This window comes from Triturus cristatus, chromosome 4_2, assembly GCF_964204655.1.
Source record: "Triturus cristatus chromosome 4_2, aTriCri1.1, whole genome shotgun sequence".
NCBI classification, from domain to species: Eukaryota; Metazoa; Chordata; class Amphibia; order Caudata; family Salamandridae; genus Triturus; species Triturus cristatus.
Genome location: NC_140586.1, coordinates 23,950,882 through 23,974,525, shown reverse-complemented (window position 1 = coordinate 23,974,525; position 23,644 = coordinate 23,950,882). Strand labels below are relative to the sequence as shown.

Here is a 23,644-nt window from a genome sequence, read left to right as displayed (position 1 = left end):
TGTGACAGGTCCGTGTAGGACTGTGACAGGTCCGTGCAGGACTGTGACAGGTCCGTGCAGAGTAACGGCCACAACTTTCACATTAAGAATTTGAAAAATACAGGTCAGTAAACACACAGTGAAAGTAACGGCTATTCTACACTGCAGTGCGAGGCCCTGGCAGGTCAGTGAACTGAGAAATACAGGCAAAGCTTTCGCACACTAAGAAATTAGAAAGTGACATGAGTTAAGGGAGACATGCAGTTATAGTGATAGGTCACGGCAAGGAGATGCCCTTAGAGGTCTCCTTCATAGCAGAGAGAGAGAGAGAGAGAGAGAGAGAAACGCTGGCTAGTCAGTTCAAGAAGACATGCATTCAGAGTTCTCTGGAGAACTAGAAACTGCAGTGAGAACTGGTCAAACAGAGGTCGAGAGACAAGGCGGGGGGGGGGGGGGCAGGGACAGAACACCACTGTACTGTCATATGCGTCACAGCATCGCACACTCCAGTGCACACAAGCAGCAGACCCTCACCTCTCTGCTTCCTGGACATGGCGGCGAACAGTAGGTTGCAGCCGGGACGGATGGGGACTGATCCGCTACTTCGGTGCTGGACTTTACGAGTTCTCAGTCAGAGGGGAACCAGTGCTTCGGACTGTGCCGGTCAGGACAGGAAGAGGCTGTCCCGGGTGGAGAGCGCTGGACCAAGGCGTCGAAGTGAGGGCAGGAAGCGGGCAGATGTGCCAGCGGCGGCAGTGCGCACACTTCCTCTCAAAGGTGCGAGCAGCAGAACCTGCAGGGAAGCAAAAACACGGAGTGAGGCGACTGATCTGCTGGGGAGGAAGCCGCTTCCGAGAACTCCTGGCTAAATCAACAGCTGGAGGCGGGGGCAGCAGGGTGCTCCTCCCAGCTCGGGCGCAGTCAGGTGCGCACACACCTGCCCGGGGCTCCCACCGGGGCTGTCAGAACAGGGACTGCAGCATGACAAGCCCAGCCTGCCCCCCACTGGGCAGGGGCCTGCCCCCCGACCAGAAGCTGCGCCAGTGCCTCCCACTGGGTAAGGACAAGCACCCCCGCCCCCCTCGACAGGCACCTGCACCATGACACCCCGCAGCCGGCCTCCCACTGGACAGGGACATGCCCCCCGCCACACCTGCACCATGACACCCTTCAGTCGGCCTCCCACTGTGCAAGGACATGCACCCCCGCACACGCGCCTGCACCATGACGCCAATCAGCCGGCCTCCCACTGTGCAGGGACATGCACACGCACCTGCACCATGACGACAATCAGACGGCCTCCCACTGGAAAGGGACATGCCCCCCGCCCCCCTCGACAGGCACCTGCACCATGACACCCCGCAGCCGGCCTCCCACTGGACAGGGACATGCCCCCCTCCCCCTCGACACACCTGCACCATGACACCCCTCAGCCGGCCTCCCACTGGACAGGGACATGCCCCCCCGCCCCTCGACACACCTGCACCATGACACCCCTCAGCCGGCCTCCCACTGGACAGGGACATGCCCCCCGCCCCTCGACACACCTGCACCATGACACCCTTCAGTCGGCCTCCCACTGGACATGCCCCCCGCCCCCCTCGACAGGCACCTGCACCATGACACCCCGCAGCCGGCCTCCCACTGGACAGGGACATGCCCCCCTCCCCCTCGACACACCTGCACCATGACACCCCTCAGCCGGCCTCCCACTGGACAGGGACATGCCCCCCGCCCCTCGACACACCTGCACCATGACACCCCTCAGCCGGCCTCCCACTGGACAGGGACATGCCCCCCGCCCCTCGACACACCTGCACCATGACACCCTTCAGTCGGCCTCCCACTGGACATGCCCCCCGCCCCCCTCGACACACCTGCACCATGACACCCTGCAGCCGGCCTCCCACTGGAAAGGGACATGCCCCCCTCGACACACTTGCACCATGACACCCCACAGCCGGCCTCCCACTGGACAGGGACATGCCCCTCGCCCCCTCGGCACACCTGCACCATGACACCCCTCAGCCGGCCTCCCACTGGACAGAGACATGCCCCCCTCGACACACTTGCACCATGACACCCCACAGCCGGCCTCCCACTGGACAGGGACATGCCCCTCGCCCCCTCGGCACACCTGCACCATGACACCCCTCAGCCGGCCTCCCACTGGACAGAGACATGCCCCCCTCGACAGGCACCTGCACCATAAAACCCCTCAGCCAGGCTTCCACTGTGCAAGGACAAGCACCCCCGCCCCCCTCGACAGGCACCTGCACCACGACACCCCTCAGCCGGCCTCCCACTGGACAGGAACATGCACCCCCGTCCCCCTCGACAGGCACCTGCCTCTCGACCAGGATTGTGACAGGACATGCAGCCTTCCTATCTACAGGCTCCTGCAGCACGACATCCGCAGGCTGCATTTGTCTGGGCCTGGAACCACTGGAAGACACCGCCAGCCTCCTCCCTACTGGGCAAAGGCATGCAGAACAACACCATCAGCCAGCCCATACTGACCAAGTACATGCTGCACGATACCCTCACCCTGCCTCCCACTGGGCAGCGACCTCCACCCTCACCTTGCCTCCCACTGGGCAGGGGCATACAGCACAACACCATCAGCCTGCCCCCTACTGGCAAGGTACATGCTGCACGATACCCTCACCCTGCCCCCTACTGGGCAGGTTCCTCCACCCTCCCTTACCGTGCCTCCCACTAGGCAGGTACCCCCACACTCTCCCTCCCCATGCCTCCCACCCGAAGCACGACACATCCAGCCTGCCACTTTATGGAGAGAGCATTAAACGTGACATCCGCACCCTCCCGAGGACAAGAGCTCACCACGAGCCCCACTGTAGGTGAGCCCCGCATCCCGCCTCGCACTGGGCTGGGAGTCTGAGACCCTGAGTTTAATCACCCCCGCCAGTGACCTGCAGCATATCACCCGCAGCCTGCCTCCTACTGGGCAGTCATCGTAGCACGAGGACCCCCGAACCTCCATCAAGGAAGCGACCCGCTGCACGGCTGCCGCTGTCCCCCTCCCTCCGAGAAAGGCCACTGCAGCTTCCCTCCGGCCAAAGGCCCAAAGCATTACTCCCTCAACCAGCCCTCGTGGCACCGATCACATCCTATACCCCATCCCTACCAGCAGTATTACACCCTCTATCCCGCGGCCCAGTGGGGGTCACTCAGCCTTCTTCCTTCGGCACAGAGATTTTCATTACAACCATTTCTGTCTGCCCTCTAGACAGAGACCAACAACATGACTTATAATATTTACACATAGCCTCTCCCCAGTCCTAGGTCTTGTAGCTTGGGAGTAGGAACCGTGGGGGGCGTGGGCTATACCCCTCCCACAACACAAGATTTTAGAGCGGAGGTAGGGCGGGCAGGGGACAATATCCCCCCTGCCCCAAGTATTTTTAAGCTAAAAACGATTTTAAACAGCCGACTTGTCTCTGAAGAGATGCTGCGCGTAAAGAAAGTCCTCTTCAAGCACTGTAACCTGAGATGCAAACTCTGTGGGGGTCACCTTGGCTTCGTTAATTATTATTGTTATTTATTTAACAGCGGTCTTTTGTCAAACAGAGTAAGGGAAGGAAGAAAATACTATTTTATGCTACTGTTACTTCTAACTTGGTTCACTTGAGAAACAGCGCTCTTAGGAGAGGCGCAACACCTTAATGAGTGCAATGAAATAACGAAAATAAAACAACGAGGCATCAGAGCCCCCACGGACTTTGCTCCTGCAGCAAAATCTCAGACAAACAGAAAAGCACACCTTTAAACCTCATTACTACGCACGTGTGCACAACTGTGGAGAGTGTCAGTTTTTTCTAGGGATCGATATATGTATTTATGCAACTCTAGGTACTAACTAACTGAACGTTAATTGAATAACTGAAAACAAAACACACCATTGGCGTTTAACGGACGAGAGAAGGATGGAAACCTACAGTCTGAATTGTACAACAAGCAAATCTGGACTGAAATCTGAGCTTCCCCACTCCACCAGAGTGAGTGATTCACGACCCATCGCTTTGCTTCACTTTCTATAATCTTCTTTGACCATCTAGTTTAAGAGCACATAAAAAAATTTAAGTACAGGGTCTAAGATCTACAAAAACCTTACTTATGTATGGTCAAGATAAAATAATCTCACTTCACATTTAACAACAATATAGGCTATATAAAGAGAGGACGTAAACTGACATTTTAGTAACTCGTGGCAACCTCTTTAGGGCATGGAATAATCTTGGATCAGTCATTTAAAAAAAATAATTTCAATACATGTCCCTCTAGTTCAGTAATGTAATCTTCTGCACTTTACTGAGACACTGCTAAATGTTGACATATACACTTTTTCATTTTAAAGTCTTCATCTAATTTTTTCATTACATGGTTTCCATAATTACATATACGGAGCTCTCAGCTTGTGCTTGATCTCTTGGAGCCAAACCAGACTGTGGGATCGATTCTCCCCAAGGATGCCCGTGTCCCCGCCCCAGTGGTTGAAGTGGGCAGGATCGACAGGGCACATAGTGCCCCTACTTTTTAATTTAATACAATCTGTTCCCTTACTTTTTAGGTCTCGCCTGACCCAGCGCATGCGCTGGTCTGGCGAGACTTATTGAGAGGGCTCCAAAAAGTGCTACCAGGCCAGCCTAGAGCCACAGGGCATGTGCGCGCGCGCGCCGCGCTTTACAGCGATTACTTTTACGGCCACACGGCCGCTTTGATGTTTGATGGCGATCGCGTTCACTTTCGCGGCCGCACTGCATAGCCAATAGGTCTCGCTTTGGGACCTTATAAGTATTTAGTTATGCAACTGTTGCATGGCTAATCACTTATAAGGCCCCAAAGGCGAGACCTATTGACTATACCAATGCTTGTTTATTTTAAAAATGCGTCCCAGGACGGCAGAAATAGCCATGGCCTATGGATAAGGCTCGGCTGTTCCGAGACGAGCGGTGGTAGGCAGAAGAGGAAAAGGACTGTCTCTTCCTTCTTGCCCTGAGCAGACAAGAACAGTGTCCACTTCTACTGCTCTGCCGCTGCCCACACCTCCTCTCTTTCTTCCACTTATTTGCTCTCTTTCTGTCTCTTTCTCACTGCTTCTCACTTGCTGAATGAAAACCGTGACTTCAAGAAAGGACTATTACCCTCTCTTTCCTTCATTCGCTCCCCTGTGAAATGGATCCAAAAAAGAAACACTTTTGCAGGAAATGTTATTTTAGTTTATAAAAATTTGTACTTCGGCTCAGTGTTTAGAGATGTGGTCTTTTTACACCATACTGCTTACGTTTTGGAAAGCTATAAGCCAAGGGCCCAGTAGTCATGCCCTTAACTTTTCAGGCAAAAACACTAATTGATTTCTGAATAATGAGTGTACAAGAGTTATGGTAACCATGTTGTCCCTGCTTATATTTCACATACTTTACTTAAACTTGCATCCCCTATGAGTGTTTGCTTTTTACAGGATTACTTTTTTATTTTTTCAGGCAGCATATTACTCTTGTCTTGTGAATAATTTGTATTGAGTCGCATCCAGGTGTTTATAGCGAGGCACAATTGGGTTGTAGCTGAAGGCAGTGCAAGTTTCTTTCAGTGGGGCAGTATGGTGTTCAGTGGGCGAGAGGATGTGGCACTGTGGCCAGAGCTGCCGAATTTGGCACTGGGGAACCAGGTTCAGACTTCATGACCAGTCCACCAGACCACTCTCCTGAGGAAGCATATTCCCATGCTTGACCTTAGAAGGCGCCACTAGACCTTAGAAGCTTTGGTGTCTTAGCACCAGCTGGTGGACCCTACTGGTGTCAAGTGTGGGTTAACCTTGAAGGCCAGTCCATCACAATCCATACTGAAGTTCACCTCCAGTCTTAAGGGCAGGCCTATGAAACAGCACACTCTAGAGCAACAGTGACTGTCACTGAGGTCACAAGACCCTTGAGGCCAGTCCGCCTCAACGATTGGTACCTATATTGGCCTTGTCTCAGCAGTAGTAGTGCAACTCACCAGGGAATCGGTAATGCAGGATTTGCAAGCACACCAAACTAAGTTCACAAAATTTACGGTCACTCTGTTCCATGCACAAGTCTTTTAACATGTGCTGTCTGCTTTGGGGCCACTGGAATTATGCAGCAATGGAAGAAAGAATTACGTTGCAGTGTTGACTAAATTATGCAGCCATACAAAGGCTGCAGCGTAATGAGGTACATTTTCTGATAATTTATTACTTTGACATTTTTACACATACTAACAGTTTCTGCAAAGATCTGCCTCATTAGCCCCAGTGTAACATACAAATGCAGCAGAGAGAAAGGTGACCAGTCAACCTTTGCAAAGGGCCCGCCACGTCACAGCAACACAAGTAACTTTTGATCAGTTTGAGCTACACATAATTTTGTAGTTAAAATTGTCAGATTACGCAGCAGATGATGTATTATGTGGCAAATATGGCAGAGCCATATATACGAGGAAAACATTTGCAAACTAGGATATTTTGCCATTCATGTCTGAACTGCTCTTGTGGAAAAAGGGAGAAGTGCTGATGACAAATGGCTTGTGATTCCACCTGTAAGTGTATTTGGGACATTCTGTGATTGGAAATGTATTCCACATTGTGAATGTATTTCAATGTCAATAACTTATATTAAACCTTATATAAACATGTGTATCCATTGGTTGAATTAAATAACGTAATAAGCTGTAACTGCTCAGTGAAATGCCAAACAAATACTAATAATTGGAATGTTTTGCTCTTTCCGGCCACACCTCTGGCTCTGCCCACTGACCCAATCCTCGGGTTATTCCAGCCCTCCGATTCTCCGCCTACAGTTCCCCTACAATTTCCCCCACTTCGACCACTGCTGCACCCACAGAACTTTAGTGTCTTTTACACCCTTATCAAGCAGCACTGCAGCACAACTCCCTAACCTGAGGGTTCACACAGACTTGTAACTCCTTAAGGTGTGCAAAGCGCTTTGAAAAACTCAAGTATACTTTAATCTCTACATGAATGATAGGAATTGTACATTTAATTTATCCATACCAATCTTACCTAATCGATGCAGGGAAATCCTAGATAAATCGAAAAGGGCACCCAGATTAACAAAGTGCTGTGTTCGAATACCAATGCTGGTAGAAAGTGATATACAAATGTTCATAACATAGCAGCATAAGCTGCAAGGCCCAGTGGCTATTATTATTCAACACATTTGTATAGCGCTGACCTGGTCACATGGGTAGCGGAGAGCTTTAGCCTCTTCAGACGGGCATCTTCGATCCAGGAGTTGTTTGGGATAGAAAATAGCACCTACGGAGGTAGTATTTGCTTACGGTCTGGATCAAATGTCTTTTGTTAGGGGTGAGAAAGAATTAACATTGGGGAATGAGGAAGGTTATGGGTAGAAAATTTGTCTTTCAAAGCATCAGATGGGCCTGAGGCACAGATCCCTCATAAAAATATGGCTTTTGAGCAGCAAGTATGTATGAATGAATGAATACATTTTATTGCTGGTTACTTAAAACCATAACATAAAACCTTAGTATATAACAGAGTTTTAAAAAGAGATATCAGCATTTAAAAGAATGCAATAAGTAAAATCCGTGGACGTCAAGCAGACTTGCAATTGACTGGGACTCTAAGTGGAGGGGCCGTCAGCAGTAAACGAGTCTGTTTGATGAATTTGCCAAACAAGGCCATATGTTTTACTGTGTTCAGTGTGTATAATTGAGAGATTGCCTCCTTGGCTGTACGGGTGCCCAGTTGTAATAGAATTGGCCGTAGATAGAGACTGCGGGCTGTGCGCAAGGCCGGGCAACAGAGTGAAAGATGGGCCAGAGACTCGTGTTTGTAATCGCAGAGCCGGCAGCCCTTAGTCACCGGTGTTCTTCTTTTGGTGTTGTATATTTCTTGAAGTGGCAGAGGGTGTAATCTGGAAGCCAAGATCCTAAGTAAGGCTGCTCTGCCCACAGCCTGCGTGAGGTGATGTTTGGAGTTGAACCCTTTTTGTGGCAGGGTTTGGCTTTCATGCAGGCCTTTTTTGTCCAGCAGTTCCAGATCTAGAGCGCGAGAGTGGATGCGAACTTGTTTTTTAAGTGTGCATTTGATGGCGGAGTACTTAATGATCTTGGGGTTCCAATTCTCCAGGGCTAATTTGAGCTGGACTGCTCCGGCTGCGAGGGCAGTTGACCATGGATTCCCAGGTTCGCAGAAGATATATGTTTTAAAACCGCCTTCATGGATTTCTCTTGGGCCGCAGTAGTAAGAAAATAATATTTACACAGGGAGGCCGTCTCTTCCAGCGTTTGATGGTTCAAAGAGAATTCTAGGCGCACTAATGTGTTTCGAGTGCACGCGGGTAGGTGAAACAGCCTTTTGTGGGCACTGCAATGTATTTTTTCCAGTTCTTTCGTTAGTTTTCCAGGGAATGCTAATTGAGCGCAAGTGAGGACGGGCATTAGTTTTGCGCGTAAAACTCTTCGAATGGCCGTCGTAGTTGGGCTGAGCAAAGTGGCTTGTAATTTGCAGAGACCATAAGTAATGCATTTCCCTTTCATTTGAATTTTGTGCAGTTAGGCACACGGACGCCCAGATTCAGTGAGCCAAACGCCCAGATAATTGTATTTTTGTGCGCTTTCCAGAGTCAGCTGGCCAAGGCTCCATCTTGCTAATTTCTTTTTCGGGTGATGGCCGAAGATGACAACTTTAGATTTGGATTGGTTGGACACCAGCTTGTGGGCCGCGTTGTAGATTGCCAAGGCCGACAGCGCTTTTTGTAGACCTATTTTGGTATGGTCTAAGAGTACCAGGTCGTCGGCGTATTGAATGAGCTGTATCTTGATGTCCCCGATCCTCGGCGTGGCCAAAGCTGCTCTTGTCAGGGCTTGGGCCATATCAGCGGTGTACAGATTGAACAAGAGCGGTGCTAAGACGCACCCTTGCTTTAAACCCCGATCTGTTTTTATTTTCTCTGTTGCTGAGGTGTTAGAGAGTTTGATTCTGACCCACGTTTTATGGTATAATGATTGTATAGCTTTCAACAGAGCGGGGTTAATGTTCCAAAGTGCCAGCTTCTTCCAAAGGATTGTTCGGTCTACACCATCGAACGCTGCTGAATAGTCAATAAAGCAGGCGACGAGAGGGAGACCTTTGCGGATAACTGTTTGATGGACCAGGTAAGAAAGGGCTATTATGTTGTCAATCGTCGATGCCCCAGATCTGAACCCTGTTTGAAAGAATGGTAAAAGGCCTTCGGAGCTTGCCCAGTGGGTTAACTCTACCAAGATGGAGCTGGCGTAGGCCTTGCCCTCGATGTCCAGGAGGGCAATCATGCGATAGTTGTTCGGGTTGGATTTTGGGCCTTTCTTGTGAATCGGATGAAGAAGCGACCCTCTCCAGGAGTCTGGCACATCCCCCAGAAGCCGGCATTCTGCATAGAGAAGTGTCAGGGTCACGGACCAGAATTCTATATTTGCCCTGAACAGAGAGCCGGGCAAGCCATTAGGACCCGGGGCTCCGTTGTGTCTGATTTTTTTTAAAAGCAGCAAGTAATATTCTGGACTTTAAGAGGATGGGTACATTTTCTTCATATTGCCAACCTGGCTCTTCCAATTGTTATCTTACATGTTTGGTGTAAGTATGCAGCTGTAGGCCCTGTCCCAGTCTTTAAAAACACTGGCTTTTGTCAATGCTTGTTTCGTTATGCGTTTCGCAAAACTTTATTGTTGTGGAAGCTGTGGAACTCTTTTCAATGAAAAAACAATTGACTACAAGCAAAAAAAAATGAAAATTTCAAAAAGCACACATTGCCGCAGTAGAACCTGGCCCTTGAGGTAACTACTTCGTGCCTGGATGTGCACCTTGTGTAATAGCAAAATGCCATCATTCTCAGCGAGGTTAGCCAATGGCTGAAGTGGGTTTCCCACTGACCCGGGCTGTATGATGTAGTGGGTGGAAGAAAAATATTAACAAAGACTGGTTATGGAGGGGTAGGCTGAAAGTCCCTACAAATTTATTATACATATAATTTCAGTAAAATCAAAAGGTCTTGGCTAATGCCAAACCTAAAAAGATGCACAGCTGCTCCTCAGTCACCAAGATTGTTACATCCCTTGTTTCGTCATTCATTTAGCATAATTTCATGCATTTGACAGCATCCAAGCCTTAAAGGTTACACTTATTTTGCGCATTGCTAAGCTATGGGTCTTCTGGGATTACATCCTGGTTATAAACACAGAGCAATCCAGTCGCTAGGAAGACGCCTTTAGGCATGCAAGCCACATTCCACCAAGGAATAGTGAATGGTAGAACATGGCTGCCACAAACAATATTACAAAACAACATTAGTCAGACTACCTATAATGCATCAAACACAGCATAGTTAGTATGTCTAGTTAGCAATCGCTGTGCGCACATCATTTGACACCATGAAAAGCCACACCAACATCCAACAGAGCACACTTGACAGAACTCCAGGCACACAACAACACTAGCCAGATGAGCCATGCACTTCGCTATCAAGGTATCTCGACAGTATTTGCCATTGCCACCCAACATTACTCAGTACACAGCACCTACTCGAGTACACTCACAATTTGACTTTCTCAGAGAGAACAGAATAGACGGAGCCCTGCACATGAGCCCAGCATGAGAGGGAAAATACTATCAACTCAATAAGAGTAGCCCAGGCCACACCAATATATCTTAGAATCATTCAGATAAAGTTACCTTGAACATAATAAACCATCAGGCACAAAACATAGTACTATATTCAATTAACTGGCTAGTGATGCGGTCTAGAAAAAAGTCTGTACAGGCTGGGCAATTGACAATTAATAACTCAGCTGAGATGAACGGATGTGGTGTCAGACCATCTCTTTGTCGTGGCCAGGTTGAAGCTAAAGCAGAATAAAGCATTGATGGAACTGACACTAGCGATATAACACCCCCCTCCTCAAAGATGCACAGAAAGTGAATACTCAGTCACCCTCAGCAACAAGTTTAAAGTCCTGTAGGAACTAGAGGGCGACAAACAGCCAGTAGAAATTCAGTGGGAGAAGATCAAAGAAACAGTGACAACAACCTATCAGGAGGCACTGGGTCCCAAAACCCACCAGCATAAAAAATGGGTATCCACCAAGACTCTTTGCAAAATCCAAGAGAGAAAGGAAAGCTGCAGTCAACACCAGTTGAACAAGAGGACAAAAAGCGAAAGCTCGGAGCTAGTTCACCAAAACAAACAAGGAAGTAAAGAGAAGCTTAAGAGCAGACAAGCGAGGATTCATTGATGGTCTTGCGTGAGAAGCCCAAGAAGCAGGAAGCCATGGATACTTGAAACAAGTCTAATACATAACAAGGAAACTCCACAGGAGATACTGAAAGCCAGAAAGACCTGTTACATAACAGAAAGTTCTGACTTTGCAACAGTGACATCCGTGAACGAGCCCGACCCGGGAGGCAGGGCATCCTTTTAGCGTCAATGGCTTTTGGACTATAATGAATGGATGCCTGCCGGCTGCATTTTGAAAGCAGGAAGAAGCACATACACAAGGCGAGACCACTGTTTGGTAACGGGGGGCCTGCCCGTGGATATTGACTTTGGAATATTTTTCGAAGTAGCTAGGGTTCGTAGAGGTCATATGCCATACCCTGACTGGAGTTCCATAAATATTGATTTGCAAAGAGAGACTACGAACACAAGCATAAAATTAATTCATGAAGTGGCAGAGTCGGAACTTTCTGTTATATTATTAAAGGGATATTATCCTGCCATAGATGAAATAGATTTTTTTAAAGGCTGAACGAGGATGTATTCTTTTGGTATAAGAAGGAAAGCATGATCCTTCAACAGGCCAAGAAAACAACAGTAATAATGGAACAGTGAAAAGAACTGTGCATTAGGAAGGTATTATGGACTGTGGAGTCCGTGAAACAAGGTTAAAAAACCGTCACTTTGTTGCTGTGCTCATTGTAAGAACTTAATGCATTGAACTTGTAAATATGCCATCATGGCAAAACCATTACCGCCACCGAGCCTACCTCTTCGGAAGTCCTTTGTTAGTGTTGATGAATTAATGTATTATAATGCGCGCAAATTACCACTCTGTGACCCATATGATTAAGACCCTGTGGTGGGTTGAAACGCGTCATGGAATCACTCGTTGCAATAAATACGATTGACTACACTTTGTCTGGTGGGCTCGTACTTCTAAAGGAAGCGGGAGAAGTGTTCTTTTGAATATATTTTATATACACATATACACACACATATACACACACACACACACATATACATATACACACACACACTACAACAAGGTACGCCCTCCTCGTACCCAAACGGAAAGCACTCATGGGAGCAATTTTAGCAAAATACTTTGTGTGCAGAACCCCCACCCCCCGGGCGCTCTGCCAGACGCGCTTCGCTTTACTGCTTTTTCGATGTCAGTTAACCCGTGCAAAACCGGCAGTATTTCACATCACAATGTGTCACATGACCATACCAATAACATCAAAGACGGACATACAGACCTTGTTGTCAAAATTCATGGCGGCCATCTTTCAGTATGGTTTTCACCCCACAATTGTTATACCACAAAAAACAAAACGTGCTTTAAGTGAAGAAGAAATTAAAATCACATATACAAATAGGAGACAAAATGAATTCCTTCTATATTTGCCCTTGAATAAAAAGTAATTAGACTTTATTAAAAGCCGTCATTCTTTATAGAAATTACTTTAAGGCAAGATACTATAGGCTATTTTGTAAAAAGAAAATTCTTTTGTAGGATCATATATTCCTCCTTTTGTATCACAATTGAGCCCTGAATGGGCAATTTTAGCATCAGTTTGAGTGGATTGCTCCTTCTAGATCATAATCCCTGAATGGGCAATTTTAACATCAGTTCTAATGGATAGGCAATCTGCATGTGCACATCTATGATTACCGCAGCCCTTAAGTTTACTGTCTTCCTCACAGACGGGTGCCTCTACTACTCCAAGTGGGCCCACAATTCTTCGTTGTTGTTGAGCCCAATGGGAGCCTTCATTTGTAAATCTATGATATACTTAGACTCTAACACCCGCAATTTCTTCGTCCTGTCGCCTCCTCTCTCTTCAGTTTAAGAAAGTCTGAACATATGTCATCTGCACTGTCTCTTCAAAATAATTTGCTATGTACACTAGGTCTTACAGAAAGCTGTGCCTGAACAATTTTTTAACCCAGTACTCTCCTAAACCCAAGGGCAGATGCCCACAAGTTCCTAATGACAAGTTGTATAGGAGTATCCCATACACTGTCAGGGAGATTTCTTTTGGAAGTCTGTCACCCTGCTCCTCCATCAGGAAATAAACCATATGTGATGCCACAAATACTTGACGACCGACTCGCCTCTTTCATTCAGTATCTTGTCTGGACTCCAATCATTAATGCTCTCCAGCACCATGGTACCCATACATCCTTCTTGAGTGCTCCAAAGCATCTGTATGCATAAGCTTAGTGCTTTTCAAATAATTACATTCTTAAAATACAGCCATTTTATCTATCCTCCACTGCAATCCTCTGGGTTCACAAATCACTCCTCCTCATGACATGACAGCACCTTCACTTACAGCCATGAATAAAAAAAATGAATATAGATATCATGTCCAGGTATATGACTTGGAAGCAGAAGCAAAAAAAGTGTGTGCATCTGATGAACAACAGCGCCCAAATTCTGTCCACACCCATCCCATAATTGGCCTGATATTCTATGCAAATATATACCATAATATCCTCCAATATTCATACTTTGCCCAACCATTTCCCTCTGCTATCAAGGCTACAACAGAGAGCTTCTTTACCTCAAAAGTAGCATCCGACTACCCTCAGCTGTCCATGTCCTTACACACAAACACCAAGGACTGTGCCAGGACCTTTACTTCTCCAAAACAGTATTCAACCACCTTGTGGAGATTCGGAAACTAACACTGCCATCAGAACTTCAAGTGTAGAACTCTACAACCTTCATGCTCCATGACCCTGCAGACATGAATGGCTGCATCTAAGACAGCCTATGTCTGAAAACAGCTGGCACCCAATCGTCCACAGCCATCTGTACCCTGTACTCAAGAACTTCTCTGCTGTTCCTATACAGAAGGTGTTAATCACCACACATACTAACCTTTGAGAAGACCTTCAATCCGAGAGCCACAAACGCCTTGAGATGAAATTTAGCAACCACTAAAACTTTAAAGATTTCACTTGGATTCTATTCACAACTTTATAAACCAGTTTGTTCTAAATTGGCATAAATTCAAAATAAAATAAACTCATTGACATGAGTCAAAGGAAAACTTGCACGATAATGTAAAGATAAAGCCATTTGGAATAACCTTCCTCATGTCAAGCCCCAATGGTTGTGGAACATGTTTGGGTTGATAACCCTAAACTCTACAACAAACAAACTCAGAAAATTAGTGTAACAGATCAAGATCTTACCCCGGGTGCAGACTTAGAAAAGACACATCGCTCTTTGCAACTTTGAAGCAGTCTTACTCTCATCTGACATAATTATTAGGATCCGCAATAGTTACTAAGCAACTGTCAGCTTTTGGATCACACTGGACACCGCTCTGCACTCAACAACTAGCCATAGGCCTGTCAACCAAGCAGTGATACATTCACTGCAGCATAAACACTGATGTGCCTTTGCTGCCTACTACCAACATTATGCACACTACTGTCCCTATTGTCACGCATTTTCCCACACCACTTTACACTCACTTGCACCTAACCGCCACTGTGGAGTCACCAGCTAACAAAGTAAATTAATTGATACTGCACTTTCACCACTACCATAAGTTACAGACTACTTTCCACCGCTACCACGCATTCACCATCCATTAGCCATTACTGTGCATTCTTTGCAAACATTCGCCTTGAAGCAGCATTGGCCACCACTGTGCATTCAAAATGAGCCCATTCCTCCACATTATATTTGCTGCGCTACCTACGAAGAGGCAATGTGTACTTCGTTGTGTTCCTCATTCCTTGGAAACGCTTGTAGAATTTGTCAATCAGAATTGCTCCTGCTAATCTGTTATCACCACCTCTTGTCAAGAACAATCTTCCTCTTTCCACCCTATATAAGAAATGTCTCACAGCATTTATGCACTTTTATTTGACATAGCTTTGTTTTTCTACTTTATTTGAAGCTATGTTGAGCAAACCATGAGACATTTAATGATTCATACCAACGCTTAAGAAAACAAAATACGAACGCAATAATCAAATATAGTTAAAAAAAATACAAAGAGACAAACACTTCCAAAAAGGGTTATAAATTGTGCCATTCTAACTACAACACTCCCTATGAAGCGGCACTGAGATTTAGATTGAAAAGAATCGTCTAACGCAACGATGGTTGGTGGATCAAAATCAGAGACAGCAATGCTTCTGGACATTTTAAAGCACAAAGTTTCGAGTCACAATTTATTTTTACTCTTCAGATTCTTAAAATAAGCGAAAACCATAACAGTTTCAGAAAATATGGAGAGGCTAAGTGTTCGGTTTCGGTAGCGAGAGAAGCTGTGAACTCTTATCTTACATTCAACAGTAGCCTCCTAGGTCCGATTAAGTACGTACCGTAAGACATCATCTCCTGAAACATCAAGCGACGCATCAACCTTAGACACAATGCTAACCACCATCCCTCCCCATTTCCACTCTAAGCTTGCAGTGGCACCCCTGCAGATCACAGTGAAACACAGCTCAGTAGATAGGCATGAATTCTTCAAGGGCAGCCCTTCAAACAACCGTGCACTGAAAGCACGAAGGGGCCCAGTTTTTGGAGGGTGGGAGAGCTATATAAAAACATGCAACATCACATATTAAAATGACAGTATCTTCACCTTCAAGACTATCCTGCTTGCGACTCAATCTCAGTGGCTGTCTAGACCCCCTTAATCTACAGGCCCTGAGAGACTAGCTATATGTAACCTTATTAGGAGCCAAAACCTCCTGCCTCAAGCATCCTCGCACTTCCTACTGAAATCCCTGAATTTTTCGACCTCTCTGTACCAAACCAAAACGTGCCTCATAATAGACCCTAAACTACACCAATGCGTTGCTCATTGGATTACCTGCTAAATGAATCGACCAAATTTGATGTTTAAAGAATGTACTGTCTGGTTTAGATGCAATCTTGAAAAGGGACTAGGAGTCCTCAGATCAGCATGGTCTTTGCGAGGGACGACTGAGCGATGAGATTTTGTGAGCCAAACCCTCCATCATAGTTTTGTGCAGTGGAATGTCCCAATCTCCACCCACACTCCTTCCCCCTGCCTTAAGAATGGACAGTCAGGGACTCCTCACAACCCCCAAAACGCCAACAGCACTCCAGCAGCAAATAGGTTCACAGCCCAAAACAGACTAGCTGCTGCGACTTCTCATGGGCCTAGAGCATACAGCTGAAAGACTCAACTAAAATGTACTAAAAGAACTGTGGGTCCCACCAGGTGGTATCAGTATGTAGACAAGCATTATCAAACCCAAAAGGTATGACACTGCCTTGGCCATTGCTCGTTTTGTCATGGTTTTTGTAAAACTTTGCAGTTGAAGCTGCCAAGTATATTATATATATATACACATACACACACACATATATATACACATATATATAATCTACTGGCGGTCACCAGTAGATAGTTATAGTTAGGACCGTGTTTCCATAGGAAATCTCAAAATTCTATTTTGAATAACTTTGGCGCCGGTTGACGAATCCTCGCAAAATTTTCAAAACTAATGGGGCGCTCCGTTCAGCTCCTACCCTGAAAGTGTCGGGGTGATTCATCAAGCGGGGGCCGAGAAAAAAGGGGGGGGTCCCAAAACGCGTTTTCCCCATGCATTTTTCCATAGGACCTTTAGACACAGCTACAGCCCGAACGGCTGAACAGAATTACTTGAAATTTGGCAGAGAGGTAGCCATAAGGTCAAGGAAGTGCCTTTTGCAGGTCTGGTGTAAATCTGTTCAGTATTTCCTGAGAAAATAGCATTTAAAAGCATATAAATATCTATAAGCGTGCACCGTGCGCGAGCGCGATTCTGATTGGTTGTTAGATCTTAGTAAACATTCGAAACCAGGAAGTGTCGGCCGCCATTTTGTCTCTCGCAGTCTGAGGGGGTGAAAAACAAAGGTGGAGAACGTGAAAAGGGGGCAGGGTGGACAGTTCCTGACCCACTAGCCTTTGTCAGGAGGTCCCAGAAGGACTCACAAGGGCAAAAATTTCCTTTAAATTTTTTGCGAAAAATCGCGGAGTACGCGTAGCGTGCGCGTACGGTAGAAAGGGAAAAATTCCGCGAACCGCGTAACGTGGGCGCGCGAAGCGCGGTCCGCGAAGCGCACCGTGCACGTACGGTACGCGCACGGTGAAAAACCCCAAAAAAAAAAAAAAGAAAAATACATAACTTAGCATTTCAAAAACCGTACAAATTCACTGAAAAAACCATAGGTTTCACACACGTTATAGTTAGGAATTAGCATTTAAAAAACCTTGCAAATTCACTTAAAAAACCATAGGTTTCACACATGTTATAGTTAGCTGGGCATTTCACTCGTGAAAAACCATTGAAATTCCCCCGTTATAGTTAGTGCAGGCAACTATAACTCACGCGACCGCAATCCTCTGCTGATGACGTCAGATATTACATCACTGATGACATATGTGTCTTTCTGAAAAAAAAAATATTTGTAATATATGTATAGCTAAAAATTAATGGAAGACGACATGGGTAAATAAGTGTCTAAATACAGTGATGTAATATCTGACGTCATCAGCAGAGGATTGCGGTCGCGTGAGTTATAGTTGCCTGCACTAACTATAACGGGGGAATTGCAATGGTTTTTCACGAGTGAAATGTCCAGCTAACTATAACATGTGTGAAACCTATGGTTTTTTAAGTGTATATATATATATATATATATATATATATATATATATATATATATATATATATATATATATATATATATATATATATATATATATAGTTTTTGTGGAAAGACCGATGCATCTATATTGAATAATTCTACACCTTGAATAACAAGAGTTATATTATGTTTGTACTGAAGGCATGGTCCCCCATGTCAGAATTTGGATAACTTCTCCAATGAATGTGCACATTGATGATTTACGATATATCTAGATAGGTCTAATTTGGAAATTGCCCACTCGGACTACATCTCTACATGACCAAGTTATAAACAATTTTATAACAATTGCAAGGAATTATTTGCCCACTTGGGCACTATGCTTAGAATATATAATTTTAGAAAATATATTTTTTTAGATAAACTAGATAACTTGCAATTGTTTTATGCATAAATAAGACCTTGTCATGCATTTTACAATTCTCTACCCGCCCTGAAACACACTGTCTCTTTTATTTTTAATTTCAAATCTTTATGCGAACTTTTGCAACTTTCGATTTGTTTTCCATTTATCAATGAAGCCTGCATGTGTGGGCGCAATGGCACAGATTTGTGATTTTGAAACTGCAATTGAATGGACAGCGCATACAATTAAATGTCAGCAGATAATCATGTTATTCTGATCAAGGTTGTTTAATTTATAGCATCGATCATGTATTTATGATTTTTCCATTTTAATTTTGGATGAGCAGCTGTCCTGTGTTATTTTTCTGTCTCATATACCATATATATACACAAGACCAAGAACCGGTGTGTCGTCGAAACGCACCGCTATTCTTGATCGAATAAAAAATATCTTTGCACCTTGAGAAAGGAGTGGCTCCTGAATTTTTGCTGGACTTGCGAAATCTCTCTGCACTTGGATATACATACATATATATATATATACACACATATGCATACATATACACACACACACACGTATACGTTCTCACATAAATATACAAATACATACATACACATATACATTCTCACATATATATATATATACACACACACATATATACACACACATATATATACACACACATATATATACACACACACACAAATATATACATTCTCACATATATATACACACACACATTCTCACACATATACATTCTCACACACACACACATATATACACACACACACACATATATACACACGCAACACGCACATATATATACACACGCACATATATATATACACACGCGCACATATATATATATATACACACGCACATATATATATACACATATAAAAACGCACATATATACCCACACATCAATATTTACTGGGTAGTTATAGTTAGGTCAGCTGTTTCATAGGAAAAGCTTTGTGTTGCTAATAACTTTGCCCCAATTTGATGAAGATTTTCGAAAGTTTCAAAAAAAGATGCGACTTTTTGACTAGTTTGTGCATCAGAAGTTTCAAGGTGCACCATCAAGGGGGGAGGTTCCAGAAAAAGAAAAAAAACATGGTCCCAAATCGCAAAATCCCCATGCATTTTTCATAGACTTCTTTAGACAGGGCTACAGCAAACATTGCTTAAAGGAATTACACATAACTTGGCAGGAAGCTAGATCTTGGTATACAGATTGTGCTTTTTGTGATTTAATGTAAATCCGTTTAGTAGGCTTGGAGAAATTCAGGTTTAAAAAAATATTTAGATATCTTGAAAATTGGGTCTGTAAGAGGCTCGATAAACTCTTGTGGGAGTGTCAATTTAAAAATTGAGCATTCTGATTGGCCCAGGGAATTTTTTAGGCCTTTGGACCAATTTGCTCCTGAGGGAGTCAGACTCCTGCGTGAGCAAGTGCTCGGATTGGCTGCCAGCAACATCACAACCCCCAAGTCAGCATTAGATAGTTCCTAGTTCACGCTATGTCGACACAAGCTTGATCCCGGTCATAACAATGTAAACAGTGTCTGTTTCCAGTAACACCATACCTATACAAATTGGTTTTAGGGACACACTGGAACAATAGTTATTTTAATGTACCCAACACAATAACGCAACGCGATTCCATGTATTACCATGTCAACATCGACCAGATGCGCTCCACAATATTTGTGCTCAACCTAAACAGAAACTCAATATTTGTACCCCCACAAAACTTCTAGCAATCCAGGAAAAGGGCAGGAAGAAACAAGAGCATGTAATGTGCAGGGTGACAATGCAGTCAATAAAAAATGTGGCATACACCTAAATAGCAAAACTCTTCTCCCCCTCGAACCTCCTCTGGCTTTTCTGACTTTGTACAGATACTCTCAACAAAAAATAACAATACTCCTACCTAATCTCTCCTTTGGGACCATCCATCTTACTTTGTGGGATAACTGCTTCACGCTTCTGGGGCATTCATATTTGGGCTTCTACAGTGTAGAACCCCCTTCTATGTATTGTTAATACTCGGCATCAGGTCTAGTGATATTACAGCTTTTGTGATATTACTCCTCTCCCCGACCAGTCCTCCACCCTATAGTTGTGATGCTCACTCTGGGTCTGATTCACAAAGGTAAACATACACGCTTGAGTAAGTTTACTCTTTTTCCATACTCAGAAAACTACAATTTAATATCAACTTTACAACTGCGGAGACTCCACAGTCGGGAAGGAGAACTCTGCACATAAAAAAAAAAATAGGCTTGTCCTATTTTTTTTTTTGTTTGAATCTGTTTTATTAGTTTTAATAAACAAAGCAGACATTTATAATCACAATTCTCCACTTGTTTAGGCTATAGCCACTCTTTTGCTGTACATAAGTTCAACTCTTACATGGAGTTAATTTGCGCACAATAATTACATTGTACATGTTAAACACTGTCATTATATCTCGCACTGTGTAGCTCATTTAGCCCCATCCATACTGTTGGAGGGGAATAGGTTATTGGGTTGTTTCATTAGTATTGTACTAGTGCATGAACTGCGGGTCAATCTGCCAACTGGGGAGGTGGGCAATAACGTTTCTATCTTTTTATGTGCAGAGTTTCCATAGACAAAGTTACTATTAAGCACAGATACAAACTCTAGTACTAGTATTCTCCCTCCATAGCACAGGCATTCTATTATTACAGCACTTTAGAATCAATATTTCCTTTAGTATAGACACCTCATGTATATACTTCTACTCAAGTACTCTTCCACGTACTACCCATAAGTCAATAAAGCCTATCCGTATAGCAGCAGCACGCCCTCCTGTTACTAACCTGTAGCAAACACTTCTCCATAAAGAACTCTCCACTTAGTTCACTCCCTGTTGCAGCACTCATTCTGCTTTACTCTACAGCCAAGTAGTAAAGTCATTTGAAGTTGCCTATGGATTCAGTGCTCTGCCCCCCCACGCTGTGGTCGCCCAGCGGACTCTGTACTCTAATTCTTGCTACTGCTCTTTCGATACACTCCAGTCAGGAATATCCTTCGCCTGGAACATCAAGTGCTTTTTATCATCCTCCAGCTGTGTATTTCCCCCTTTATTACTCTCCTCATACAATACTGTTCTCTGTATCCCATTCCGTATTACTCTATAGCTTTTAATATTAGCTTCCCTGCAAAACTTTGCCATGTTCTACACACATCCCCACCCCTCTTACGTACTACTCTCCCCAAGCAGTACCCTATTCCACAATAAGCACGTTATTGTTCCGAGACACTGCACTATAGAATTCTGTAACTTTGTAGAAAATTCCAGTTATGCGGTACTCTCATCAGTACAGTTCTCGCAGATCCCTCACAAATCTCCCAAGTCCATGCGCTGTAGCTCACCTGGACAGTTTTTGTTTAAACATTCTGATACTTGGAAGTGCTGCTTATTCCATCATAAATTCAACAGTGCACATACCAAAAATCAACTAAATCATCTGGACGGGGTTAACTGGACAGGCAGAGAGCTAGAAAACATGAGAGTGCAGTAATCTGGAGCTTTGCTGTACCCTCCCACACCACATTTCTCTTCCCCTGCAGTATCCACTTTCTTCTATAGTTTTCTCCCCTGTAGTACTTAACTCCTGTGGTGCTTTCTGTAGTTACTCGACAACGCTGTGGCACCATCCACTGCCATCATTTTTTCCACTAGCACGTTAGTACTCCCCTCGGGTACTTTCTGCAGGGATATCCCAAACAACACCCACTTTCCCCTGCAGTAAAAGAAACACCTAGAGTCTTCTGTACTACTCGCCGACATTGTAAAGTATTCCGCCAGCAGCACTCACCAACCTGGTAGTATTCTCCTCAGGTACTCGGTGGTACTTTTCATTTAAGCATCCATCACCCGTCAGCATCCACAACCTCTCCAATATTCCCACCCCTTAATGCTCACCTTGCAGTAACAGCTCCACTGTAGTAGTCTGCCGTCTTTAAGTAGCCCCCGCATGTGCTCTCTCATTAGCATCTTCCAGCAGCGCCCATCTCCACCCGACAGCCTCCTCCATAGTACACCCCAATGCGCCACTCTTTTCTAATAATGCATGCCCTGTAGTAAGCGGCCCATGAAAGAGTACACCCCCTTCAGTACTCAAACCACTGTAATTAATTCCCTCTGTGGGTTTCTACTTTGCTCCGCCCAGATTACACCCCCTCGTGTGGTACTCCCCTCTCATGCGCAAACCTCCTTTGTAATACTGCCAACCCTCCAGCACTCACATTGTCATTTCTCCGCTCTGCTTCACTCTCCCGTTTCCAGCGGTAGCTCCTGTACCGGAAATGACGCGTCACGGGACCGGAAGTGGTTGTCCTCAGGCCGGCGCCCGGTTTCCTTGGCAACGGCGAGAAGCGCTGCGGCCTAGAGCGTGATCGAGCCGAAACAGAACTAGCTTGAGAGGGTCAGTCCCGCTCTTAAACACGGGCTTTAACTTCCCTGAGAAAACAACACCAGTCCGACCCATGTTTCTGAACGCAACTCGATCCGCGACACGCTCCCCAGAAAATTGTCCTATTGGGCTATTGGCGGATTCGCCAATAGCCCCTCGGAATCACGTTTGCCATCTTCAGCCAACCTGGCTTCTAAGTTGACAGTAGTTTGCATTATGGAGCAAGCAAGCTCGCTTTTAACTTTAAAAGTATGGGCTCAAATTAAATCACTAGAGTGCACGATGTGCCGTCAGTGTAAGACACAACCTACTTGAGGTAGGTGACTTAGCTTGGCGCTTTTTTTTGTTTTTTTTGCATATTTGTATAGCGCGAACTTGACCCGAAGGTATTGGAGCGCTTTACATAGCACCGTATTTACATTACACATTCAGGCACGAGGAGATTAAGTGATTTGCCCAGAATCACAGGATGTGGACGCGACCTCGAGGCCCAAATCCTGGTTTCCTGCACCAGAGGCGGCAGCGCAGCCGACGGACCACATCCGTTTCTTGCAGCTTTATGTAGCGCTAACTCGACTGAAGGTATATCCGAAGGTTTTAAATGAGCACCAGTTTCGTTACACAAGGACACATCAATTTTTTTGTAGTCACTGGGAGATTAAATGATCTGGCCAGAATCACAGGATGTTTGGGTCAACACCGCTGCTTGAACCGGGATCCCCAGCTCGAAAGTCTGCTTGAACCTGATTCCCCAGTTCGAAAGTCGGCAGCTCTGGTCGTTATACCACATCCATCCATCCATTCTTTCTTTTTTTTACCTTTTTAGGTCTCGCCTGGCTATCGCGTAAGCTATCGCGTAAGCGATCGCTCAGCGAGACTTATATAGGGGCTTCAG

At 45.2% G+C, this 23,644-nt stretch overlaps 1 protein-coding gene across 2 annotated transcripts in view; it reads right to left on the bottom strand.

The window, feature by feature from the left end:
- Positions 1-22,714, bottom strand: part of SPATS2 (spermatogenesis associated serine rich 2) — a 432,511-nt gene extending 409,797 nt beyond the window's left edge. Inside the window, exons 1-2 of one of the 2 annotated variants that reach the window (XM_085600260.1) lie at positions 22,583-22,714; positions 514-772 (exon numbers count right to left, since the gene is read on the bottom strand). In XM_085600260.1, the coding sequence (XP_085456386.1) occupies positions 514-532 (19 nt within the window). In that variant the 5' untranslated portion in view covers positions 533-772; positions 22,583-22,714. Of the gene's footprint in view, positions 1-513; positions 773-22,259 lie in introns of both variants that reach the window. The other variant, XM_085600261.1, reaches the window with a different exon arrangement.
- Between the last annotated feature and the right edge of the window lie 930 nt (positions 22,715-23,644).